This window comes from Astatotilapia calliptera, chromosome 9 (assembly GCF_900246225.1).
Source record: "Astatotilapia calliptera chromosome 9, fAstCal1.2, whole genome shotgun sequence".
Lineage (NCBI taxonomy): Eukaryota > Metazoa > Chordata > Actinopteri > Cichliformes > Cichlidae > Astatotilapia > Astatotilapia calliptera.
Window position 1 is genome coordinate 34,352,922 of NC_039310.1, and position 27,591 is coordinate 34,380,512.

The following is a 27,591-nucleotide window of genomic DNA, read 5'->3' on the forward strand; positions in this document are numbered from 1 at the left end:
AATGTACAAGTGACAGGGTTAAACTCTGAAATTGGTCGTAATGTGCATTGTTTTTATTTACTTTTCCTATTCATTTTATTATATTCTTAGAAAACAAAACATAACTAAAAATAGATGCATCGCACAAAAGCATGTTTAAAATTCTAATTGAAGTAGTGACCACACATTTGTTTTTTTAAATCAATGTTAATGCCCAGTACTGTGTTCACACTGGCCAATTTGCCCTTTTTATGTTATAGAAATTTTGCTTAAAAATATCAGATGTCTTCAGTTTTTACCCACAATGTAGAAAGTAGTAAAACTAGAGAAACACCATTAAATGAGACTGTAAAAACTTTTGACTGACAGTATATATTTAAAGTGTTTTATCAGATACTTTTAAGACCAACATACTGTTTTTGGATTTTTCCCAGCCCTTTCCCTGCTGACCCTATATATACACACACAAACATACAGGTAATTGCTTCACTTTCTCCCCACGAGTTCTGCAAAAACAAAGTCGTAGAATATCTGTTCAGTTTAAACCAAGATGCCTGCAAAAAATTTTGTCAAGCTCACGGAGAAAGTTAATAAACTCTGAACTGGCAGCATCACCTTTCTTCCTCACAGTGTCGATAACAAAACGAGCCTTTTCCCTTTTGTCTTGCTTCGCATCCGCTGCCTCCCTCTCTGCATCAGTTATCACCTTTTTCTCCAGCAGTTTGTCGATCAGGCTGTTGAGATTAGGTTCTGATATCCCTTCAACGAAGCAGCTTCGTGTGTTTAACAGCCTCTCAGAAGGAGGATGATTCAAAGTTCCCACTGTAGGGGAGAAAAGACACAATTTTCTTTCCCAAACACAGGTGGAGCTGCTCTTCTCTTTCAGACTGAGGTTAACATCTGTGAGGATTCTTCCTAAAGACACAAGGAATGTCGTAAAGTAACTGTCGTAGTACTCATCATCAAAATCAGCTTCATTTGGTTCAACTGTAATCAGATCATCCTCAGGAACATTGGACAGAGTGTAAACCTGCTTTGGATGCAGTTTGCAGTGAGGAGGTGTACCTATGTACCTCTCATCTCCAATTAGTTTCCTCCTGGTGCGCTGTACATCACGGATCACAATGTTCCTTGGAAGCAACAACACACTGAGGATGGATCTGGGATCAGGATCAACTGGGGGTTTGTAGAAGAGCAGAACCAAAGCTTGGACTGGGTCAGGAGGAGAGTCTTTATCACTGACAATACCGTAACCAGAAAACCCTGTGAGGTTTATAACAACGTGACTTTCTGTTATCTTGTGAGGGGTAATAAACTCGATGCCCTCCTCCTTCACATGAGCGACCTGCAAGAACTGACCTCCACCTGTGGAGATGAGCTCACAGTGTGGGAGACAAAGCTGACACACAGACTGCTGCTGACTTTTGATGTCAAACAGGGGTCCTGCAGGCTTCTTGTGGTGTTGGGCCAGCAGCCTCCTGTTCCAAGGGACAGTCCTGTAAACCACGTCTCCTTCTGCCTTCATGACAAACACCAGGCCGGTCACACTGCACTGGTACAGGCCTGGACAGGAGCACTGGAACGTGTAGTTTTCATCATCAAAATCATCAGTGATAACTGGTGTAAACTCATTTAACAGCATATCAGGTGAGCTTGCTGCTTGTATCAAGTTCTTGATTGGTGTTTTGGTCAGTGAAGACAGGCTGTGAGAACGAGTCAAGTAGCAGGAATCTGTGGAGGAGAGCTGTACATGAGAACTCTGTGAAAGCGTATTGGTTGATGACATGTTCTTAGTCATGACAGGAGGATCTGCTTCTCTTGACTTGTTTTTTATCCATGGAGAAGAAACTCTGCAACCATCTTCTTCAATTGTTCCTTCACTTATATATTTAGGCAACCCAGTGGATTTACAGGGTGATGAAGTCTTGCCCATCAGGTCTGTGGAGCCAAACTTAATTTCACCACATTTACCTTCAGTATACTGGTGAGATGTGTTTTGTTCCTCTTGTGAATCTTCCATCAGATGAAAAAGAACAGTAAGAGAGCCAGACAAATGAAACTGTCTAAAATCACTGTCTTCCACTTTGAGCTCCTCATAAACAAATGACGGCTCCGGTGATGGGGAAGGATTGTGGCTTAAAGGTTTACGTTTCTCCTTTCTGTCTGACTTCTTCAACTTAAAATGTAAAATCTTGAATCGATGTTTATAAGCTGAAATCTTTTTTTCTTTAGGTAGTGAAATACTCCTGTTGCAGACACCATCATCATCATTGTCGTCGTCTGTGTTCAGCTGTGTTCTGATGTTTTCATCACTGATGCAGTATGTCCTACAGGAGGGCCTTCTGAGAAAGAAGCACCAACCTGCTCTTACATCCTCCTCACCTTCTTCATCATGTGACTTAAATGCATAATTTGTGTCTTCTTCTGTTTTTCCTTCACTTATTGGATCATCTCTAACTTTAGTGATTTCTCTCTTTTTCTCCTTTAAGTGTCTGTTCTTAAATAAACACTTCATCTTTTCTTCTTTAAATGTCTCTTGTTTAAAGAAGCTGCTTCAGTCTTCTTTTTGGCTCTGATGGTATCCGTCACTTTCTTGAACCTGGAAAACCAATTGTAGACTTTGTTTTATTCTGTAAGAATCATTCAGTAGCTGGTGTGTATACAGAATAAATACAAATCATTATTTACGCCTACACATTCAATTTTATTTATAGAGTGCAAAATCACAACAACAGTCGCCTCAATGCACTTTATATTGTAAAGTAGACCCTACAATAATACATACAGAGAAAAACTCAACAATCATAAGACCCCCCTATGAGCAAGCACTTTGGTGACAGTGGGGACAAAAAACTCCCTTTTAACAGGAAGAAACCTCCGGCAGAACCAGGCTCAGGGAGGGGCATCTTGTCTAATGTAAACAAGATGCAATCCCGGATTGAAAATGCTGATTTGAGATGGTTTGTAGTGGACCTGTGTGGTTAAGATTTGGAATTGCTGTAAATAACACAGAATTGAATAAATAAAAAAATCCAAAATTGAATTCAAAATCCCGCTCCTCACATACAAGGTCTTAAATAATCATCTTTTACTCCAGCAGAGTTCATTCGAGTTCGTTAATTAAACAAATGTATACAAATATTATAATATCATATAACATCTGTAGGGCTCTGCACAGCATGGAGGCTGCATCACATGAAAGTACCTGGCTGGAAAAAAATGTTCAGTGAGAGAGAAGTTACTTACAAAGGCTACACAGCAGTACACTGAAGCAACCTCCACTTTGTCACCAACACTTGTGACCAGACAAAAAATATGAGCACACGTTTTCCCCACACACCAGCTGGTGTTTATACAGGAAGTAAAAAGAACACAAAAGTGTCAGAACGCATCAGAGCCTGATTAAGTGACGCTAAAAGAAAAAGGCAAGAAAGAATTTAACATAACATAAACCAATGAACAAGATGTGTTTCACTCGGACATTTCAGCTTAAACTATATTTTCATTTTTCGTTAATAGTTTTATTATTTAATCATTGAATTTTATTGAATAAGTGCAATGAATATATTGTCCTATTTGAGCCAAGTAGCTTATTTGTCTCTCTCTTATTTATTTTTCTTTTCCGGCTCATGTGTTTTCACACATTTAAACTGATGTTGTTATTTTACTCCTGTAGAGAACTACTGTTGACATCAGTTTTTACAAATCCATAATCAAGAAACACGAAGCAATTAATTATTTTTCTTTGTTTTGTTTTTTAAGCGAGCGATACAAAGTTATCTCGGTTGTTTGGATGATTATATTCCAGCTTGATCCAAAAGTATGCAAAAAGAAATATGCGCATATTCAGTGAAACTGGAACAGGACGCAACGCTGTAAACAGCCTGAGTGTGTTTAATAGACCGAGGTTGTCCGACCTGCATTTCAGCTTCGCTCCTGATCTGGACAGAGCCACGTTTTTACACTCGTACGTGACAATCAGGGCCCGAAATCTCTCTGGATGTGCGCTCTGTACAAAAATGTTCATGCCACAACTAAAAAAATAAAAATAAAAATAAACGCCACTTTAATTAACAGAGAAATGTTAATCGTTACAGACAAACACGGCCCGCTGACGCCGGGGTGCAAACGGGAGTTCTAAAAAGTTTGTTAGAAAGAATTTGTTTCTGTAAGCTCTTCTTTTCTTAACTTTCATATTTTTAAAATGTTCTCTACAAATGTTTTAAAATGTTTCTCTGCAGATAACCCAAATGTTCACGGTCTACATTACCTGAAGCTTCCTTAACGTTTCAGTCTTGATTTCCTTTTTCGGTGTGATCCACCGACTGCACCTGCCAAGATCTGACTTTGCCTTCGACCAGTAAGTTTTAAGAATATATAAACGAAAACGACTTAAAATCACTTTACCACCTATCGACCTTGATCCCATGTACACCTCAGCTATTAGAAATGTTTTTTGTTCATTTCAAAGTCCAGCAGGGCGCGGCCGACCTGTACACGTCACCAGTATCAAACCCTTTTAGTTTATTTTGATTTATTGTTTTTTGCTTTGTGTTTAATAAACTTTCAGATCTCATTTAAATCCAATCTAAACTATTTTGCTTGTAAGAAAGGAACATGCTGCTTTCAAAAAGCATAGATTAGAAGTGGGCAGAGATTTATAGTTAAAGAAAGTGAAACAAAAAGTAATGTATAAAAACAAACGCTGAGCTGTCTGACTGCTCCAGTAATTATGTAACAACAAATGCAGTTCCTGCTTTTTTGTTTGTTTGCTTGTTTTAATCAATTTTAAATCATGCTTTTTATTTGTTTTTGTTTCTAATGTCTCTGTAAAGCACTTTGAATCACCTTGTTGTTGAATTGTGCTATACAAATAAACTTGCCTTGCCTCTCTCTCTCTCTCTCATTTATTTTTTTTTAAGTAAATGATTCACTCTCACCTGTGTTTTCACACATTTAATCTAATATTGTTATTGTTAGTCCTGGTTTAGGACTACAGCTGACAAAACTGTGACTGCATTTTCGAAGGTATGTTTTGGCGCATCAGTAAAAACATCAGTATGGAAACATCAGGTTTTACAAATCCACGATCAAGACACACGAAGCAGACGATGTCCGACCTGCTTTTCAGCTTCGCTCCTGACCTGGACAGAGCCACAGTCTCTACTTTCATTTTTACACGCGTGCGTGACAATCAGCGCCCGAAACCTCTCTGAATGTTTGAAAAATGTTCGGCGGGGCCGACCTGTACACGTCACCAGTATCTCACCCTTTTAGTTTAATTCGATTTATTGTTTTTTACTTTTTTGTTTAATAAACTTTCAGATCTCATTTAAATCCTTTGCAAACTATTTTGCTTGTAAGAAAGGAAAATGCTGCTTTCAACAAGCATAGATTAGAAGTGGGCAGAGATTTATAGTTAAAGAAAGTGAAACAAAAAGTAATGTATAAAAACAAACGCTGAGCTGTCTGACCGCTCCAGTAATTATGTAACAACAAATGCAGTTCCTGCTTTCTTGTTTTTCACTTTTTCCGGGTTTTTGATTAAATTAACCTAAATTAATCTAAAATGTCTTGGAAAGCTCAGAATTACATGTCAGGGTTTTGGTAGCTGGCAGTCAGTCCTGATCACCTTCACTAAATCCCTGTCCAACAAAGCAGTATTGAGGCCTTATTGATTTAACTTGAGCTCCAGTCCTGAGTTTTATGTTTATGTGGGTGGTTCAGGTTTTTCTGGGATACATTGCCATGGTAACCTATGGTCAAAATAAGAGATCCGTATAAATGCCCAGGGACCAATCGAATTTGTAAAAAAATAGCATCACCTGGATTAGTGAGAGGCAAGATCCCTCAGACCTCAGTGGGTGGATGGTGTCTAATGCTTTTAAGAGCATCAGAAGTTTCTGTATTCACCCAAGAAACATCAGGAAAAATTATCAGTTCTTAGAAGCAACATAATACTCACAAATTTAAATTAAGTTATTGTTTATACATATCAATATAGCTGACCTTTTATTAGGTTTGGTAGTAGACCAAGTCTGTGTGTGACTTGTGTTTTGTGTCGTACAGATAAGCTTTCGTCTGATGGAATCGCAGGTTAGAACAATGTAGCTTTAACACTGAGATTTCCACAGTCAGCGTTTTTGAAGAGCAACGGTGAATGCATGTCATTCTAAAAGTACCGTAGCAAAGTTTAAGGCTATCATTTATTCAATGTTATGTGCCAACTAAGCAAACAGCAGCTGCTGCTACTCCCTCAACAGTCGATTGTCCTGTTTATTCTGGTTCATCCTGCACGCAAACATCACAAGACGCTCATTCTCGAGTTACTTAAAGTTTTGCGGGTGACAGTCTGTACTTCTGCGTGACAATGTATACATGTGTGGTCTGTTCATCAGGGATTCCCAAACGCTGACACTGTCTGCACCACAACGGGTAAATGGCATCGCCTCAAAAAAAGAGGACGTGGTTTAAATAAGTAAAGAAATGTTCAGGCCACAAATAACCACAACATAAACACTTGTTTGTTTAAAACTCAGATGTTAATCAAAAAGAAGAAAAATATGAATACATTTAAAAGTTAGTTTTTGATCTGTAAATTAGAAAATTGTTTTGTTCCCGGGTGCAGCACCGTTTTCCTTTGAAGTCTCTCCCTCTTTCCTCCACCTTTAATCTTCTTTGAAATATTTGAAATATTATCATCAGAGATGCAGAAAGACCCTGCGTGTAGCTTTGAGCCCCAGAAACAATCAACAGATGCTGATCGTATTGAGTTTCATGCAAACAACCATAGACACTCATTCTCCTCTTAAAGTTTCGCATGTAACACTCTTGTTTCTGCGTGACAATGTATACACGTGTGGTCTATTCATCAGGGATTTCCAAAAGTCACACTGGTCACATCAAAATGGGTTAATCTATCACTTAAGAAAAAGGTGATAAATTGAGTACACAACCACAAACTATGTACACACTTATTTAAAACTCAGATTTTAATCAAAGAGGAATAGGAATACGATTAAAAGTAAAAATTTGAACTCTAAATTCAGGAAGCTATTTAAAAAAAAACAAAAAAAACCTATATATATATATATATATATATATATATATATATATATATATATATATATATATATATATATATATATATATATATATATAGGGGTGCACCGATACACAAGATTCACGGTTCGATATTTTTTCGATACAAAAAAAATGTTCATGCCTTTTTGTCATTTATTAAATTTTCACGGCACATTCTGCACCACATCTCTGTGCGTTCATCATTTGTTTGAAGCCAGCTCACCTCCTGCAACCACTTTTCTGAGAATACGCGCTTCTTTTGTGGTTCGGCCTTCTGACATTTCTTTGGAGGTGGAGGAACATCACAGTAATTGCTTAAAGGAGCTTCTTCGACATCTTTAAGAGTTCTAAACAAATGTCTGTCCTCCTGAAAATCTTATGTACGCAAACACGTTGTTGCAACTTCTTATCTTGTGCATGTTTTTTATTTTGACAGCAAATGCGCACCTGCGGACCACTTATGTGCAGCCCTGGTTATTTAGCTCGTCATATTGCAGCCACAGAAATTCTTTTGTCCATGAAACCATAAAGCTGCACTTTCTTTTTGCCTTATAGTCTGATTTGTCATAACTTCTCCGTTTTGTGGTAAGCTTTTCTTTGGCTGTCACTTCTTCACCCTGACCTGTCTTATTTGGCTCAGCAGAACTGAAATGCTTTTACACACTCACTCACATAAGCTCAGCGATTCTCTGCGCGATCAACCTCTCACATGTTTAAGCTGCGGGAGATTTCACTTGTCATGTTTGCATAGTAAGCTAACGATTAATAAGACGATGTCAGAGGAATTGGTGCACAAATTATCATCACTCAGAGATCAGTGCTGTCGCTCTCTATACACAGTTCGCGCGATTGCAAAGTGAAAGCAAAAAAACAAGCGCAAATTCAAACGCATTTCAATATGTCACATATTGACAGTGGCTCACCGATGCCAATGACATAATTACCCAGCTACATTTCCGAAAGAATGCAAAAGCATTGACATATATTTTTCCTTCCTATGACAGCCCGACGGGCAGGGCAGAGATAGATTTTGGTAGCCCGACTGAAAAAATCGCTAGCCCAACGTCCCGGGGCTTGACAAATTGGTCTCCCTGTGTGAGTTTTTTGGCTGCAAGAGGGAGAAAGGAGAATTGGAAAGGCTCCTCACAGATTTGCTGTCAGATACCAGAACTGCAGACAACTCACGCTCACAGAAGGCCTTCAAAATGAAGGTAAGCAGAGCCTGTGTCATTACCGAAATTTAAATGTGAGCAGTGAGCGCTCAAAGTTTTCGCAGTCAAGCTGATAGAGCATCTATATGATATGATATAAAGCACAAAAAATTGAATTACAAGTTGATTATATAAGATTTAAAAAGGGGTTTGTGCAAGGTTTTAAGGTTGAATAAATAAAAATGAATGACAAATTGAACACGGCAGTAGTGGGTGCATAATTTTCATAGAGCTGTTTATATATTCATAAGTCACATTTGGCATCACTGTTTTATCAGAGCTGCAGAAATGCACCGAGGAACTCTGGAGAAAAAATAAGATGAGACATTGCATCTTTTAGATTTTTCAAACAAAGAAAAAAACCGTAGAAATTAGTCCACAATGAAAAGTACAAGAAAACTCATGGTTAAATAAATACCTGACAGAAAAAACTGATTCACATTCAATCATAAAAAAAATCCTTATGTTTTAAACAGCTCTGTATATACAAAAAAATAAAAGCAAATAATTAAAGACAAAGCAACATGCTGCTGTTTGTCTTCATGAAAAATTCAGAAACACATATACATGAGACATATCCATACAGATACTTCTGTATGGATTCATCTGTATGCATGTAATAATAATTAATAATAACTATTCATGAAAAAGTACTGAAATCAGTTCACAAGCTGTTAGAGTTTCATACTTTAAGTTACATTAAAATCCATTCAGACAATGGTAATAAAAATAATTTAAAAAAAGGTTGCATGACACACACTAGAGAAATGCGTCATAAATGTAATTATTCTTACTGTCTGTTCACATGGATGCGTCAGACCAACCCAAGATATTCACAGAGGAAGGGGTCAAGCTCACACAGAAACTCAATCATCTGTGAACTGGCAGCTTCACCTTTCTTCCTCACAGTGTCGATAACAAAGCGAGCTCTGTCACTTCTGTTTTGTATGACGTCTGCTGCATCCATCTCAGCATCAGTTATCACCCTTTCATCCAGCAGTTTGTCCATCAGACTGCTGAGAACAGGTCCTGATATACTTTTGATGAAGCAGCTCCGTAGAGCTGATAGTCTCTTTATTGGATCAGTGTCCAAAGTATCAGTTTTCCCTCCGCTGGGCAACAGACAAACCTCTCTTTCCCAAACACAGCTGGAGCTGCTCTTGTCTTTCAGACTCAGGTTAATATCTGTGAGGATTTTTTTTAAGACTACCTGAAATGATGGGAAGTAACTGTCGTAGTACTCATCATCAAAATCAGCTTCATTTGGTTCAACTGTAATCAGATCATCCTCAGGAACATTGGACAGAGTGTAAACCTGCTTTGGATGCAGTTTGCAGTGAGGAGGTGTACCTATGTACCTCTCATCTCCAATTAGTTTCCTCCTGGTGCGCTGTACATCACGGATCACAATGTTCCTTGGAAGCAACAACACACTGAGGATGGATCTGGGATCAGGATCAACTGGGGGTTTGTAGAAGAGCAGAACCAAAGCTTGGACTGGGTCAGGAGGAGAGTCTTTATCACTGACAATACCGTAACCAGAAAACCCTGTGAGGTTTATAACAACGTGACTTTCTGTTATCTTGTGAGGGGTAATAAACTCGATGCCCTCCTCCTTCACATGAGCGACCTGCAAGAACTGACCTCCACCTGTGGAGATGAGCTCACAGTGTGGGAGACAAAGCTGACACACAGACTGCTGCTGACTTTTGATGTCAAACAGGGGTCCTGCAGGCTTCTTGTGGTGTTGGGCCAGCAGCCTCCTGTTCCAAGGGACAGTCCTGTAAACCACGTCTCCTTCTGCCTTCATGACAAACACCAGGCCGGTCACACTGCACTGGTACAGGCCTGCACTGGAGCACTGGAACAGGTAGGTTTCATCATCAAACTCATCAGCAGTAATGCCAGGTGTAAACCCCTTTAACCTCATGTCAGGTGAGCTTGCTGCTTGTATCAAGTTCTTGATTGGTGTTTTGGTCAGTGAAGACAGGCTGTGAGAACGAGTCAAGCAGCAGGAATCTGTGGAGGAGAGCTGTACATGAGAACTCTGTGAAAGCGTATTGGTTGATGACATGTTCTTAGTCATGACAGGAGGATCTGTTTCTCTTGACTTGTTTTTTATCCATGGAGAAGAAACTCTGCAACCATCTTCTTCAATTGTTCCTTCACTTATATATTTAGGCAACCCAGTGGATTTACAGGGTGATGAAGTCTTGCCCATCAGGTCTGTGGAGCCAAACTTAATTTCACCACATTTACCTTCAGTATACTGGTGAGATGTGTTTTGTTCCTCTTGTGAATCTTCCATCTCATGAAAAACACCACTAAAAGAGCCAGACTTGTGGCTTAAAGGTTTACGGTTCTCCTTTCTGTCTGACTTCTTCCACTTAAAACGTAAACTCTGGAATCCACGTTTATCAGCTGAAATCGTTTTTTCTTTAGGTAGTGAAATTCTCCTGTAGCAGACACCATCATCATCGTCTGTGTTCAGCTGTGTTCTGATGTTTTCATCACTGATGCAGTATGTCCTACAGGAGGGCCTTCTGAGAAAGAAGCACCAACCTGCTCTTACATCCTCCTCACCTTCTTCATCATGTGACTTAAATGCATAATTTGTGTCTTCTTCTGTTTTTCCTTCACTTATTGGATCATCTCTAACTTTAGTGATTTCTCTCTTTTTCTCCTTTAAGTGTCTGTTCTTAAATAAACACTTCATCTTTTCTTCTTTAAATGTCTCTTGTTTAAAGAAGCTGCTTCAGTCTTCTTTTTGGCTCTGATGGTATCCGTCACTTTCTTGAACCTGGAAAACCAATTGTAGACTTTGTTTTATTCTGTAAGAATCATTCAGTAGCTGGTGTGTATACAGAATAAATACAAATCATTATTTACGCCTACACATTCAATTTTATTTATAGAGTGCAAAATCACAACAACAGTCGCCTCAACGCACTTTATATTGTAAAGTAGACCCTACAATAATACATACAGAGAAAAACTCAACAATCATAAGACCCCCTATGAGCAAGCACTTTGGTGACAGTGGGGACAAAAAACTCCCTTTTAACAGGAAGAAACCTCCGGCAGAACCAGGCTCAGGGAGGGGCATCTTGTCTAATGTAAACAAGATGCAATCCCGGATTGAAAATGCTGATTTGAGATGGTTTGTAGTGGACCTGTGTGGTTAAGATTTGGAATTGCTGTAAATAACACAGAATTGAATAAATAAAAAAATCCAAAATCGAATTCAAAATCCTGCTCCTCACATACAAGGTCTTAAATAATCATCTTTTACTCCAGCAGAGTTCATTCGAGTTCGTTAATTAAACAAATGTATACAAATATTATAATATCATATAACATCTGTAGGGCTCTGCACAGCATGGAGGCTGCATCACATGAAAGTACCTGGCTGGAAAAAAAATGTTCAGTGAGAGAGAAGTTACTTACAAAGGCTACACAGCAGTACACTGAAGCAACCTCCACTTTGTCACCAACACTTGTGACCAGACAAAAAATATGAGCACACGTTTTCCCCACACACCAGCTGGTGTTTATACAGGAAGTAAAAAGAACACAAAAGTGTCAGAACGCATCAGAGCCTGATTAAGTGACGCTAAAAGAAAAAGGCAAGAAAGAATTTAACATAACATAAACCAATGAACAAGATGTGTTTCACTCGGACATTTCAGCTTAAACTATATTTTCATTTTTCGTTAATAGTTTTATTATTTAATCATTGAATTTCATTGAATAAGTGCAATGAATATTGAAGGAAACTGTTTCCAGGGCCTACTCCGTGGATCGGCTTCCTCCGAGGCGTGGACGTCTATCAGCAGAGAATGTCCCTTAGTCTGTAACACAGTCAAATATATTCTCAAGTAATATTCAAGCATGCCATTCAGCGTGTTAGTACGAGCAGCTCGGGAGCAGCTTGGGAGAACAAGAAAACAGAGACTGCTTTAGATTGTCTTCCCAAAGTGACTCAACTTTATTCACAAGTACAACAGTTTATATAGAGGGTAAAATTCATGAGACAGCAGATTATCAGTTTAAACCAGTACAGACCAAGATAAGGCAGCGTCTTCCTGCCCTTGGGTGAAGAAGCATCCTTTGTGTAGTTTATTAGTTCAGCTACAATTGTGATTATCTCAGTGACATATTTTCAAGGCACAAAACGAAGAGTTCTTACATTAGTGAAATCTGAAACAAACCATTTGGCCTTCAACAGGCGTCTAAAAGATTAAGAAACTAATGTAGCTGAGGGAGTGATCTCTGTGGTATTTCAACCTTGTACCAGCCTGTGATTCTCACACATCAATTCTTGGGTCAAAGAGAAAAATAACTAAAACAAAAGGGGCCTTATTGAATGACAGAGTTTTCCTGCATAATGTCACTATAAAACAATATCCAGTAAATGCTCCCATGGTACTAAAATACCTAACAAATATATTGTCCTATTTGAGCCAAGTAGCTTATTTGTCTCTCTCTTATTTATTTTTCTTTTCCGGCTCATGTGTTTTCACACATTTAAACTGATGTTGTTATTTTACTCCTGTAGAGAACTACTGTTGACATCAGTTTTTACAAATCCATAATCAAGAAACACGAAGCAATTAATTATTTTTCTTTGTTTTGTTTTTTAAGCGAGCGATACAAAGTTATCTCGGTTGTTTGGATGATTATATTCCAGCTTGATCCAAAAGTATGCAAAAAGAAATATGCGCATATTCAGTGAAACTGGAACAGGACGCAACGCTGTAAACAGCCTGAGTGTGTTTAACAGACCGAGGTTGTCCAACCTGCATTTCAGCTTATTCGCTCCTGATCTGGACAGAGCCACGTTTTTACACTCGTACGTGACAATCAGAATCAGAATCAGAATCAGAATACTTTATTGATCCCTGGGGGAAATTATCAGGGCCCGAAATCTCTCTGGATGTGCGCTCTGTACAAAAATGTTCATGCCACAACTAAAAAAATAAAAATAAAAATAAACCCTACTTTAATTAACAGAGAAATGTTAATCGTTACAGACAAACACGGCCCGCTGACGCCGGGGTGCAAACGGGAGTTCTAAAAAGTTTGTAAGAAAGAATTTGTTTCTGTAAGCTCTTCTTTTCTTAACTTTCATATTTTTAAAATGTTCTCTACAAATGTTTTAAAATGTTTCTCTGCAGATAACCCAAATGTTCACGGTCTACATTACCTGAAGCTTCCTTAACGTTTCAGTCTTGATTTCCTTTTTCGGTGTGATCCACCGACTGCACCTGCCAAGATCTGACTTTGCCTTCGACCAGTAAGTTTTAAGAATATATAAACGAAAACGACTTAAAATCACTTTACCACCTATCGACCTTGATCCCATGTACACCTCAGCTATTAGAAATGTTTTTGTTCATTTCAAAGTCCAGCAGGGCGCGGCCGACCTGTACACGTCACCAGTATCAAACCCTTTTAGTTTATTTTGATTTATTGTTTTTTGCTTTGTGTTTAATAAACTTTCAGATCTCATTTAAATCCAATCTAAACTATTTTGCTTGTAAGAAAGGAACATGCTGCTTTCAAAAAGCATAGATTAGAAGTGGGCAGAGATTTATAGTTAAAGAAAGTGAAACAAAAAGTAATGTATAAAAACAAACGCTGAGCTGTCTGACTGCTCCAGTAATTATGTAACAACAAATGCAGTTCCTGCTTTTTTGTTTGTTTGCTTGTTTTAATCAATTTTAAATCCTGCTTTTTATTTGTTTTTGTTTCTAATGTCTCTGTAAAGCACTTTGAATCACCTTGTTGTTGAATTGTGCTATACAAATAAACTTGCCTTGCCTCTCTCTCTCTCTCTCTCATTTATTTTTTTTAAGTAAATGATTCACTCTCACCTGTGTTTTCACACATTTAATCTAATATTGTTATTGTTAGTCCTGGTTTAGGACTACAGCTGACAAAACTGTGACTGCATTTTCGAAGGTATGTTTTGGCGCATCAGTAAAAACATCAGTATGGAAACATCAGGTTTTACAAATCCACGATCAAGACACACGAAGCAGACGATGTCCGACCTGCTTTTCAGCTTCGCTCCTGACCTGGACAGAGCCACAGTCTCTACTTTCATTTTTACACGCGTGCGTGACAATCAGCACCCGAAATCTCTCTGAATGTTCGAAAAATGTTCGGCGTGGCCGACCTGTACACGTCACCAGTATCTCACCCTTTTAGTTTAATTCGATTTATTGTTTTTTGCTTTTTTGTTTAATAAACTTTCAAATCTCATTTAAATCCAATGTAAACTATTTTGCTTCTAACAAGGGAACATGCTGCTTTCAAAAAGCATAGATTAGAAGTGGGCAGAGATTTATAGTTAAAGAAAGTGAAACAAAAAGTAATGTATAAAAACAAACGCTGAGCTGTCTGACCGCTCCGGTAATTATGTAACAATAAATGCAGTTCCTGCTTTCTTGTTTTTCACTTTTTCCAGGATTTTGATTAAATTAACCTAAATGAATCCAAAATGTCTTGGAAAGCTCAAACACACTGATGCACACACAGTCTTTCTGAGTTTTATTCTAAACTGTTATTAACTGAATAGTTCAGACATTTTCTGGTCCAAATGATTGGACCCAGCACTAATCTCTTTAGAGCCATGAGTTCAGTTTGCTTTTCCATTTTTCAAAGCATGCAGTGCTATGGTGGCCCTGAAAGGTCAAACGGATTTCAACTTAGGAAAAACACCAGTAAATTGGTTTCTGTCACTTCTGCAGCTGTTCCTTCAGATACTTGTGTTGCCACAAACACTGCAGTTTTTTTAAAGTAAGCAGCATTTATTCAGTTTGTCTTTTGTGTGTTTTTGCATCATTTTTCTCATTGCTGTTTTTTTCTTAAGTTGTACTCCATTTCCATCCACTTCTCAGACCCACCATAATGTCCTCTACAGGGCAGCAATATAGAAGCAAGAGCTCACATTTATCATGGGTCAGACCGACCACATGTCCCGTATATGATAACCAGTTTGTTTCTTTCCGTTCAGTTTACTCACAAACTCTGTGTTTTATTCTCTGTCAGACTCCTGTTACGTTGCTCTTTGGTGTTTTGCTCAGTGAAGGCAGGCTGTGAGAATGAATCAGGAAGGAGGAAGCTGTGAAGGAGAGCTGGAGGTCAGAATTACATGTCAGGGTTTTGGTAGCTGGCAGTCAGTCCTGATCACCTTCACTAAATCCCTGTCCAACAAAGCAGTATTGAGGCCTTATTGATTTAACTTGAGCTCCAGTCCTGAGTTTTATGTTTATGTGGGTGGTTCAGTTTTTTCTGGGATACATTGCCATGGTAACCTATGGTCAAAATAAGAGATCCGTATAAATGCCCAGGGACCAATCGTATTTGTAAAAAAATAGCATCACCTGGATTAGTCAGAGGCAAGATCCCTCAGACGTCAGTGGGTGGATGGTGTCTAATGCTTTTAAGAGCATCAGAAGTTTCTGTATTCACCCAAAAAACATCAGGAAAAATATCAGTTCTTAGAAGCAACATAATACTCACAAATTTAAATTAAGTTATTATTTATACATATCAATATAGGTGACCTTTTATTAGGTTTGGTAGTAGACCAAGTCTGTGTGTGACTTGTGTTTTGTGTCGTACAGATAAGCATTCATCTAATGGAATCGCAGGTTAGAACAATGTAGCTTTAACACTGAGATTTCCACAGTCAGCGTTTTTGAAGAGCAACGGTGAATGCATGTCATTCTAAAAGTACCGTAGCAAAGTTTAAGGCTATAATTTATTCAATGTTATGTGCCAACTAAGCAAACAGCAGCTGCTGCTACTCCCTCAACAGTCGATTGTCCTGTTTATTCTGGTTCATCCTCCACGCAAACATCACAAGACGCTCATTCTCGAGTTACTTAAAGTTTTGCGGGTGACAGTCTGTACTTCTGCGTGACAATGTATACATGTGTGGTCTGTTCATCAGGGATTCCCAAACGCTGACACTGTCCACAACACAACGGGTAAATGGCATCGCCTCAAAAAAAGAGGACGTGGTTTAAATAAGTAAAGAAATGTTCAGGCCACAAATAACCACAACATAAACACTTGTTTGTTTAAAACTCAGATGTTAATCAAAAAGAAGAAAAATCTAAATACAAATAAAAGTTTTTGTTTTTGAACTGTACATTTGAAATTATTGTTTTCCAGGGTGCAGCACCGTTTTTCTTTGAAGTCTCTCCCTCTTTCCTCCACCTTTAATCTTCTTGTGTTCTCCATTCGATCATCCAACTAAATAAATATCAGAGAAGCAGAAAGACGTCCTGCAGGACCCTGCGTGTGCAATGCACGTAGCTTTGAGCCCCAGAAACAATCAACAGATGCTGAAAGATGCTGATCGTATTGAGTTTCATGCAAACAACATGAGACACTCATTCTCCACTTAAAGTTTTGCATGTGACAGTTTGTTTCTGCGTGACAATGTATACACGTGTGGTCTGTTCATGAAGGATTCCCAGAAGCTGACACTGGTCATCGAAACAAGTTAATCTATCACTTTTTAAAAAAAGAGGAAATGGTTAAATGTATAAAGTCTTTAATATGATTAAATGTAAAATTTGAACTCTAAATTCGAGAAGCTATTTTAAAAACCAAAAAACCTATACTTGTGATTCTTGCTCTCCACAAATATTTTTAAATTCTCCATATTTAAAATCAGATATCCTCTGGTCTTCTCTGAATAAACCTTGATTTGATTTCTCAGCTACACATGTCCAAATTCAATCATTAGGATTTTCTTCTGTTCATTTGTCTTTACATTTCATTTCAGCACCGGTTCGAGCACCGTTTAAGCACCGGCACTGTTTCAAAAGTAACGGTTTGGTACTGGTAGCGGATAAAACCTAAACGATACCCATCCCTACTGGTCTTCACAAATTTACTAAGAGAAAATGATTTCTTATAAAAAGTACTTCCCCTTCTCTCTCCACCCATCTCTTCCAGTTCCTACACCTTTATTTCTTTTGTTCCTCAATTTTAGGCCCCCTCCTCAAAGAAAAGACAGAAAGAAAGCAGGACAAAGCATTCCACTAAACAACCAAAAAATGCTAAAAAAAATGCTAAAAAAAAAGACATCACAGCAATAAAACTACAGATAAAATGTAAACTGACCTGGAAACAGGTAGAAGCGCTTTGTCAGAGTGTTTCTCTCCTTTGTTGGCATCTGCAGGTAGTCAGAGGAGGAAGATTCAAAGTGCTGCATGACCTGTGGGAGACATGTCACTTAATTTAAGAGACACAGGGTCACGATCCTGGGTCTTTTGACCCAGCGTTTTGAGTTTTAGTTTATTTTGATGTTTATGGTTCATGTTTAAGTTCATTAGGTCATTAAGTTCATTTTTTAATTCAATTTCCCTTGCGTTTTCAATCCCTGTGTTAAGCCTCCCTTGTCCTTTATGTGTTTCATGTCTGCGTTTCATTATGTTTCCTGTATTATTTCAAGAGGTTCCTATGTTCAATGTGTTTAGTTTTACTCTCCCCTTGTGACGTTCTTATGTTCATCTGTGTCAGCTGTTTCCCCATGTGTTTCCATGTCCCTCATTATCCTCCTGAGTGTATTTAGTTCGTGTGTTTTCAGTCATTCCTTGTCAGGTTGCCTGCTAGTCCACGTCGTGTCTCCAGGTATCCATGCCAGTTCTCCATGTTTAAGGTTTTTACATGTTTAATTTTAGTTCACCCAGTTTAGGTTTTTGTTTAGTTTCACACATGTCCTTTGTTTGTATCTATTTTTGCCAGCCTTAATAAACAGCTCATTTTTGTTAATCCACGTCACAGTTCACATTCGTTTTGGTCTGCATTTGAGTCCTTTTCACAATTCATACAGTCTGCCTCAGCCAGACTGTGACACACAGATTCATATTACAGAAAATATTACAGTCCTACAGAGATGCAGGCATTTTCCATTAAAGTGCTTATGACACTTTGTATATCTACTTCTGTTCCACAGTTAATATTATATTTTATTTTGTTATTGACTTTAACACTTTCAAGTGAAAGATGCTGAATCACTGAAAGAGATGTTTATGTTGTTTCCTACTTGTATCAATTTCAGAACCACATCCCTACTCGCCAGCCAGAGTGTGTGCCTAATGCATGCCAGTGATCAATACAATCTCATGTCTCTGACCGGGCATTCGGCGTTGAACCATGTTCCAGAGATGGTGGGTTGAAGTGTCTGCTATAACAAAAATGAATGTCCTGTCTGTATCTCAGCATACAAACAATTTTAATCTCTATTGAGAGATTTCCCCCCAAAAACAACTATAAGAGTCTACACTGTTTAAACTGTATTATGGCAAAAAGTCCCTGACTCCAGTTATCTGTGTCCTACAGTATGTACTGCAAATCAAATCTTCTAAACTCAAACAGATCTAATTAGTTTTATTATATCCAGTTCACTATTGAGAGGCTTGTTGACTTCATAGCTTGATACTTTACATTAGTATTTTATTTTACCACATTATATCATATATTTTATATATACACGTGGAGAAATCATTCTCTTGCGTATTATTTTCTGGTAAGTAATAGTTTGGTCACTAACCAAACAAAGTTTAACTTAAGGATCTTGCTGCCTTTATTAGTGAGAGATATTTGTCTCTGACTGTATTGGTTACTTTATCAGAAACGGAAACTTTTTTTGAAGTTCAGTGACATATTTAATGGATGACAAAGACATCTCCATGTTAATGACAGTGATCAAAGCCGTGATGTCTTTGTTGTGGATTATTATACAGCTGTCTATCAGATTACTATAGGGAACCACTTATTATTGGACAAATGATCCCAGTCACAGGTTTCATTTAAAGAAACAAAAGCTTCCAGTCATCAGACTTACTTTTCTGAACAGTTCTTCAATGTCATACTCGTGGCTCCATTTGTTGAACACATCAGCGAGTGTTTGGATAAAAAAAGAACCTGATGTTGATCTGTATGAAACTGTGTCTGCCAACAAACAGACAGTAACAGATTATTAACTGAAGTTTATTAAAACTTATTTGTCACAGGAAGCAGGAAAACTTACGAGGAGTGCTGGAATGAAAACAGATGAAGTCCTTTTCGATGTGAACTCTGACAGCTCTGGTAAAGTTTTCTGATAGAGCTCTGATATTATCTGTGTGCACAGGCTGTTGGAGAGGTAAATCCACCGATCCTCTCTCAGCTGAAACAAGGAACACAGACTTGTGAAAGATGAAAAGTTGATCTTTTCATCTTCAGGGGGTCTGCATCCATATCAGCAGTTATGCTGGACAGTAAATATATGTATGTGTTGTATTGTGTATGTGAAGACAGATGAGAATTACCTCCTCTGCAGGCCTGAATGATGATGATCTTCGGTTTGTTCACCAGTGCTGGACAGTTCTTTGCGTTTAAGTGCTGAAAAATTTCCTCAGTTTTAAACGCCTTACTGTCAGTGCCAGAGATAATTCCCATGTCTCCATGAGACATAATGGTCACAAACACACTGTCTGTCTGGGTGAGCTTTTTATGCTGCGAGAACTGAGTAAGAGCATCATCAATCTGCTGTGGGAACAAAATATCATCACGGGTTATTCAATCAATTTTAAAAACTGACAGTGAAAGTGAATAAACATTGTCTGCCAGTAAAAATTTTCCTTTCCAGTCAAGTTATTATAACGTACCACCTGGTATCCCAGACTTTGGAGAAGATTGAACATGACCCGGTCATCTTTCTCAGCTCCATGTCTGTCCGAGCTGTCATTATGAAACTTTATATTATTGATCATCAGGGCGATGCGATTAGATTTGGATTGTTTAGTCACAGGGTATATCTGAAAGAGAAAATGGAATGGAATTTAGCTGGCGATGGGAGCAAGACCACTCCAGTTACTCCTCATAACAAGTGTATAACTATAATATGACTTCCCACACTACAGGCTGTTTGTTCTCATTTTTCGAACGCCTGAACTTCACCCTGTGCACAAACCCTGAATTCTCTTCTTTCTTTTGTCACCTGCTCTCACCCATGTAATCTAAACCTTCTCTTACCGACACAGTTTTTTTGGACAGCTCTATCAAAGCTGAACTACAGCTCTGATGACATCTCACCAGCTGGAATGGCATCACCTCTGTTTATGACAGTCAGCTGTAAACCCCCCCCCCCCCAAAAAAAAAATAAATAAATAAAATAAATAATAATAATAATAATAATAATAATATGCTGCTCCTTCTGCCGGTTTTAGGGGTTGTTATGATCGAATTAATGATGTGTGGATGGATACTGAAATATCGATTTCTCCTATACCAATCATTTATGTTCTAGAATCGATTCTCACATTAAAATATTGATATTTTAGTACTTTGGGGTAAATTTGTAGTTTATCACTAACAGGAACACAGTGGAAAGAAACTATAACATTTGGATCGTCTACATTGGAAGAAACTACTTCCTCTTCCGCCTTTCATAGTCATGTGCGGAATACGGCTGTATAAGTGTCTCGCAGCCACTGGCGTGCGCACTCACAACAATGGCTGAGTTATGTGCAGACGTATTTTACATCCACAAACAGCCGTGGTTTGCGATACATGTGGCAAAAAAGTGAGGTGCTGTGGCAACACCACTAACCTCGTCAAACACCTCAGAGTAAATCATATCACAGGATATGATGAGCGTATGTTGAGGCGAACTGAAGAGAAGGAGTGGACAGGGACAGGTGTTGCTAGGGCGAGACAGACGTCTCTCACGGAGTCCTTAAGTGCTGCAGGCAGGCAAGCTGTTCAAATAGCGCACAACTTAAGGTTTTTTTTTTATTTCATATGATGAATTCTGCATTATTAAGTGATAAGAACAAGTAATCTGATGTCCTGTAATCATAATGAAGCTAATTTGAGATACAATAAAAGATACAATAAATAAAATACGTTTTTGTACAGCGTATCGGTATCGGATCAGTATCATCAGTAACCCTGAATATTACTTGGTATCAGATCGGAAAGGAAATCAGTGGTATCACACATCACTACTATGAATGAACTTTTACATTTAACCAGTACCTCTAAAAGTGTTTCCAGTCATCTTCAGCTATTTATAAAAATCTACAAAATCATTGCTTTTTTTATTACAGAGACTTGACTGAAAATTGAAAATTTCAATTCTTATTCACTTAGAAATCCTTGCAGAATTTGATATAATTAAAAGAGCCAAAGAAACTCCCCATCCTTCATCTCCTTCATTCATAGTCGTAGATGACAGTCGGTCACTCACCAATCCTCACAGAGCAGGGGTCCGTTCTTCGTACCTCGCTTACTACATCCAAGATCAAATCATCGCGCTAACTCTGAGCTCGCTATTCCGGTTCTCCGAACACACCTGTTGTTGACGATTAGTACAGCTGGATGAAGTAATGTGAGATCACTGGGTGGCTTAACAGGGGCCACGCATCGATAGTAGAAACATTGATCGGCAACCCTTTGATTGGTCGGCGAAAATGTCGAAGGAGCGCGCTCAGTATTTTTCGGCAGCAGAGCAAGAACTCTTGATTGAGGGATTTCAGGAGTTTCAGAGTTTAATCAGAACGCAAGGGAACACTGCAAAGGCTGCAAAAGCAAGGAGAGAGGGCTGGCAGAAAGTTGCTGACAAATTAAACTCGTAAGTAATTTAATAATAACAATAATAATGGAGTGGATTTATATAGCGCTTTTCAAGGCACCCAAAGCGCTTTACAATGCCACTATTCATTCACTCTCACATTCACACACTGGTGGAGGCAGCTACGGTTGTAGCCACAGCTGCCCTGGGGCAGACTGACAGAAGCCAGGCTGCCATATCGCGCCATCGGCCCCTCTGGCCAACACCAGTAGGTGGTAGGGTAGATTTATCATATGACACTATATTGTCCAATATTATATTACATTATATTATATTATAATATGTTATATTATATCCCCTTTCACATTAGAGCCACAACAGGACCCACTAGAACATGGGAACAAGTAAAAGTGAAATATAAGAATATTCTACAGAATGGTAATATTTATCACTTATATTGCTTTTAGTCTCTTGCAAAGAGACCCTGAAATAATCTGTTTGTTTATAACAGCAACCCATAAAAGGGCAGAGCAAAAAAAGACAGGTGGTGGTCCTGCACCCCCTCGTCAACAAGTTGGTTAAGTAAATAATACCCTCACGGGAAGATCGATATCTCTCAATGAGCACACTGTCGCGCTGAGCTAAAGGATCCTGTCTGTCCCACAATATACGCTGAATTCTGAGGACTCTCCTTATCAATCTTGCACCTTCCGCAATGGGCTGCTCGCGTAAACGGACAGGATATGACTGCGACAGACTTCCCAAATCCACCTTCGCTTTTATAGCCGTGGTCTCTCATCTTGATTACACGAAGTAATTTACTATTACTACTCTGAAATATGAATTACATCTGTAATAATCACATACATGTAATAGAAAGATTAATAGTACATTTCCCTTTTTTTAGGGACTGACCTGTATGTATCTGTGTGACATCAATAAAAGGATCAAGTGCTGCATTATCTTTAGTTACATTGATAATATTTATTTATGGTGAAACAGTGGAAAAATATCGCTGTTGCTTTCGTATAAATGAAGCGGACATACCTGCGTGGCCGCGATCTAATCCTGTTTACATAAAGTAAACCTGCTCCCCAGCAGGTTTACGCTTACGGCTCTGTTGCTATGACAGCAAGTCCCGGATGAGCTTCGGGGAACCGACTGATCCAGGATCACGCGAAATCGTCAACAATCTAATCCGGCTAACCTACTTAGCGAGGTACGAAGAACGGACCCCAGGACACAATCCAAGCCACCACAATACTGTTCCTGACTCTTTGTCTCGTCTCCACACATTCAGAACCTTGGTTCCTCATGCAGAGGCAGATTTTACAACAGTAGCTCCATTTTCAGCAACATCATATTTAAACAAATTTAAAGCCCAGCATCAACCCATCTCAAGAAGCCATCATTAACAGCCCTGGTACCAGCACCCTGACCACTTGGAATTCATTTTGTTCCATGGATTACCACTTCAAACTACACCTCCCATCCAATCAGTGCTCTTTTTATCAAAATCCCCGCAATTAAATCTCATTTTAGCAGCATCAGTTATTAGTGGTGCAACGGATCAAAAATCTCACGGTTCAGATCGGATCACGGTTTTAAGTCACAGATCGGATCAATTTTTGGATCAGCAAAAATAGAAAAAAAATTCGGCAAAAATTCGACTCACCATTTACTTATTTAAGTATTTTTTGCCTATTTAAAATCATTCAACTCAAGACTCATTCCAGACACTTATATAAAAACAAATTAAGGTGCAATATGGACATTATGGACCATGCTGGGCAGCCTCTTCATCCTCTGCACACGGCCATAAACAACCAGAGGAGTCAGTGACAGGTTGCTTCTCCCAAAGGCAAGGACCAGCAGACTTAAAAAGTCCTTTGTCCCACACGCCATCAAACTGTTTAACTCCTCGGGGGGAAAACGGGGACAAAGGAGGGGGGAACAAGTAAGCTGTAGTGCCTTTTCACTGTGCAATAGTTTTTGTTAATAACCAACGGTGTAATAGACTCACAATAATGTGCCGTTCCCTTGTATTCTTATTCCTATTTATTCTATTTATCCCTTTTGTATTCTCTGTATTTATATATGTGTAAATATGGTATATTTCTGCTCACATTCTGCGACTTCTGTGGGTGCTGTGCTACTGGAAACTGAATTTCCCGGAGGAACCCACCCGAGGGATAAATAAAGTTCCATCTAATCTAATGTAATCTATAGGGCAGTGCAGGGCTTTGTATCTATCACTCCGCTATGATATAACGAGCGGTCACGGTCACGTGGCTTTCCGTTGCCCTGGAGCTCCACCCATTTGTAGTTAGAGCAACAGAAGAAGCCTGGGACAGTTCAGCCATAACTTTAAACTTCTCCTGCTCATACATGCTTGGAACCATCTTGTCACTGAAGTGGACGCACAACGAGATATCATAGCGTGGCTCAAGCACGTTCATCACAGTTTAAACCGCTTGTTTTGCACAACGGAATATGGCCTCCCGTCTGCAGCTAAACACCCCAATAGCTTTTGTAATGGCTTTAGCCCGGTCGGATCGGGCAGCAAAAGGCTGCTTAAATCCTCTGCTCCGCCACTTGGACCGCTAGCGCTGACCATAACTATCGCTTGACAGACCAATCACGCGCACCATACAAATACTTTTTTTTTCTTTTTCGAATCTTCGGATCACGTGCGTACCAAACCGTGGAGTGGGATCGGCTGAGGCCTTCCCCCGGCTACACCCTCAGGCCTAGATCTATGCTTATTCTATCTGCCACTCAAGAAATGTTGCCTAGAAAAAAATTACATAATTGAGAAAGTGACCACATCTTAAAAAAATTGACGATGTTGCTGAAAAACTGTCAGCTACAATAGGCCACTACTAATTACTGATTTACATTAAATGCAGAATGTTGAGAGGACAGCGTCTCTCAGTGAACATGATTTATATAAGAATTATACAGTGACATACGTTTTTTGCCCACTCGTCATCTCTGCATGTCGCCATCTTTAACCTACAAACGGATCAGAGAACAGTTTCAGTAAATCAAAAGAAAAAGGATTTTGGGGTGGTAGTATCCAAAGGCCCTAATGAAGAGGTAGGAAAAGAAACAGAACACACCAGCTTCACACTGCACTGTGAAAAAATGTGGAAAGACGAATCTACTTCGAGGGAGGTCTCACTCCCACTGGCTCGTCCTTCTGTCGCCAAATCCAGCAACTAAAAAGATGAAATAAGAAAATTACTCAAGCGCTTCACAGATATGGATACTCAGTCATAACTGTAAAGTAAAATGCTCAACAATCATACATCATATAAAAACACTCAAATTCAGTACAATTCAATATTAAATTTTATTTACAAAGCGCCAAATAACATTAACAGTGCTTTATGTTGTAAAGACTCTACAATAATACAAAGAATATTTTTTTATTTTATGATAAATACATGTATACAAACATATCCACTAAAAGACTAAAATAAAAACACACAAGCCAAACAGCATTAGCCAGTCAAAGTAAGGCTGCCACCTGAGCTGTACAGTACCAGTTTCACCCAAAGGACAATTCCCGGCAAACATCCCACACCTAGTTACTCAAGTCAGGCAACTTTTAAGCAGACAGTTCAGTGAGCCGTCCTAGCAGATGTAGCAGAACTTGGAGAACAGCAGCTTTTTGATGCTAAAAGATAATTTTGCGCTGGTGTAGGCAAAGTCCTGCAAATATAGCCGTCTGCATTGGATTTGGTGAAAACACTGGGTGAAACGAAAATAAACGAATAACGTAAAAACTAGACGCAGTTACTATCCCTCCACTTAGAGAGACAGAGGCGTCAGAGTGAACTTCGGACGTGGCTTCTACATTTAACACAGACGCTGTCACAAACAAATCCGGACGTCGGTGTTGAAAAATAAATAAATAAATAAATAAATATATATATATATATATATATATATATATATATATATATATATATATATATATATATATATATGGACAGATGGCCCCAACTGACCGAGTGCTCAGTGAATACCTCAGGCAGCAGAAACCCAAGAAAGAGGAGGGAGACGAGGAACCATCATGGAAGGACAGGCCCCTGCACGGTATGTACCACCGGCAGATAGAGGAGGTGGCTGATATCCAGAAATCCTACCAGTGGCTGGACAAAGCTGGACTGAAAGACAGCACAGAGGCACTAATCATGGCAGCACAAGAACAAGCTCTGAGTACAAGATCCATAGAGGCTGGGGTCTATCACACCAGGCAAGACCCCAGGTGCAGGCTGTGTAAAGATGCCCCAGAGACTATCCAGCACATAACAGCAGGGTGCAAGATGCTAGGAGGCAAGGCATACATGGAACGCCATAACCAAGTGGCCGGCATAGTGTACAGGAACATCTGTGCCGAGTACAACCTGGAAGTCCCGAGGTCAAAATGGGAGATGCCCCCAAGGGTGGTGGAGAATGACCGAGCTAAGATCCTGTGGGACTTCCAGATACAGACGGACAAAATGGTGGTGGCTAACCCATAGTGGTGGTAGACAAACAGAAGAAGACGGCCGCAGTGATCGATGTAGTGATACTGAATGACAGCAACATCAGCAAGAAGGAACACGAGAAGCTGGAGAAATACCAAGGGCTCAGAGAAGAGCTCGAGAGGATGTGGAGGGTGAAGGTAACGGTGGTCCCCGTGGTAATCGGAGCACTAGGTGCGGTGACTCCCAAGCTAGGCGAGTGGCTCCAGCAGATCCCGGGAATAACATCGGAGATCTCTGTCCAGAAGAGCGCAGTCCTGGGAACAGCTAAGATACTGCGCAGGACCCTCAAGCTCCCAGGCCTCTGGTAGAGGACCCGAGGTTGAAGGATAAACCGCCCGCAGGGGCGTGCTGGGTGTTTTTATATATATGTATATATATACATATAAAATTACATTTATGTTTGCTGTATGCACTTTGTTCGTTCCTAAGTTGTGAGTCTACACAACAGCCAAATTACTGACTTTAGTTATCAACGTTTGAAATGATGAAAGGACTTGAAAAGTTACCCACAATTAGCTGGCTGTCCAGATAAACACAAAAACACTTCAGAAGTACTTATACATAAAGTCCTGTTTACTCGTTCCCTGCCAGGAATATAGACTCCTGATTGGCCAGCATTTCTACACGGTTAGGATTTGACATGTTCTCGACTGCATTTTTTGTGATTTACATGTAGACGGAGATATTTGTTCAAAACTGCACGTGCAGACGGGGTTTTTTTAAACAAAAATGTACCCGTGTATGTTTGGACGTAGCCTTAAACTTCCTGCATGAAACACGCCTGCTGTTAAAGTTTCAACGAACTGACTGTGAATATTTTTACTTCCTGTCTTGGAGGGGTGTCTGAGCGATGCTCGGGTGCCTCTCGTTCAGACCCAACATTTTTCATTTCAACCAGGTGCACATGATCTGGCCGACTGTTAGACAGTAGGAAAAAAAAAAACCTTATAAAAAACCCAAAGATAAAACTTATCTGCTCTGAAGTCAAAGTTAACAGAACATGACGTGTTCTCTTCCGCTATGACATCCATTGACACAATCATTTAAAACTGAAAGTGAAAGAACATTTAAAGAAAATAATTTCTGATCATAAAGTGTAATTATTAACTGTTTGTACAAGACAACAAACTCAGGGCATGTCAGTTTGGACCCGTTTATGAACACACTCATACTGAGGAGGCTTTTACACGTTTCT

The 27,591-nt window shown here is 39.2% G+C and overlaps 3 protein-coding genes across 3 annotated transcripts; all 3 read right to left on the minus strand.

The window, feature by feature from the left end:
* Positions 1-351: 351 nt before the first annotated feature.
* LOC113028858 (NACHT, LRR and PYD domains-containing protein 1a-like) lies at positions 352-1,912 on the minus strand. The gene is made up of 2 exons (XM_026179294.1): positions 595-1,912; positions 352-485 (listed from the first exon to the last, which is right to left on the minus strand). The coding sequence occupies exons 1-2, from the start codon at positions 1,910-1,912 to the stop codon at positions 466-468; spliced, it is 1,338 nt and encodes a 445-aa protein (XP_026035079.1). The 3' UTR covers positions 352-465.
* Positions 1,913-9,087: 7,175 nt separating this feature from the next.
* On the minus strand, positions 9,088-10,508 carry LOC113028859 (NACHT, LRR and PYD domains-containing protein 1b allele 3-like). The gene has a single exon (XM_026179295.1). The coding sequence runs from the start codon at positions 10,492-10,494 to the stop codon at positions 9,088-9,090; it is 1,407 nt and encodes a 468-aa protein (XP_026035080.1). The 5' UTR covers positions 10,495-10,508.
* A 4,443-nt stretch (positions 10,509-14,951) lies between these two features.
* LOC113028860 (caspase-13-like) lies at positions 14,952-25,022 on the minus strand. The gene is made up of 8 exons (XM_026179296.1): positions 24,981-25,022; positions 24,831-24,873; positions 19,952-20,101; positions 19,613-19,832; positions 19,333-19,470; positions 19,147-19,253; positions 17,421-17,514; positions 14,952-14,962 (listed from the first exon to the last, which is right to left on the minus strand). Exons 2-8 carry the CDS (start codon positions 24,864-24,866, stop codon positions 14,952-14,954), a joined length of 756 nt encoding a protein of 251 aa, XP_026035081.1. The 5' UTR covers positions 24,867-24,873; positions 24,981-25,022.
* Positions 25,023-27,591: the final 2,569 nt, after the last annotated feature.

Coding starts and splice junctions, on each gene's coding strand:
- LOC113028858 (XM_026179294.1), bottom strand. CDS start 1,912: ATGGGCAAGACTTCATCACCCTGTAAATCCACTGGGTTGCCTAAATAT. Junction 486..594: donor CGACACTGTGAGGAAGAAAG/GTGATGCTGCCA, acceptor TTGTTTTTGCAG/AACTCGTGGGGAGAAAGTGA.
- LOC113028859 (XM_026179295.1), bottom strand. CDS start 10,494: ATGGGCAAGACTTCATCACCCTGTAAATCCACTGGGTTGCCTAAATAT.
- LOC113028860 (XM_026179296.1), bottom strand. CDS start 24,866: ATGGCGACATGCAGAGATGACGAGTGGGCAAAAAAC. Junction 20,102..24,830: donor ATGACGAGTGGGCAAAAAAC/GTATGTCACTGT, acceptor TTTCTCTTTCAG/ATATACCCTGTGACTAAACA. Junction 19,471..19,612: donor CATTCAGGCCTGCAGAGGAG/GTAATTCTCATC, acceptor TCCTTGTTTCAG/CTGAGAGAGGATCGGTGGAT.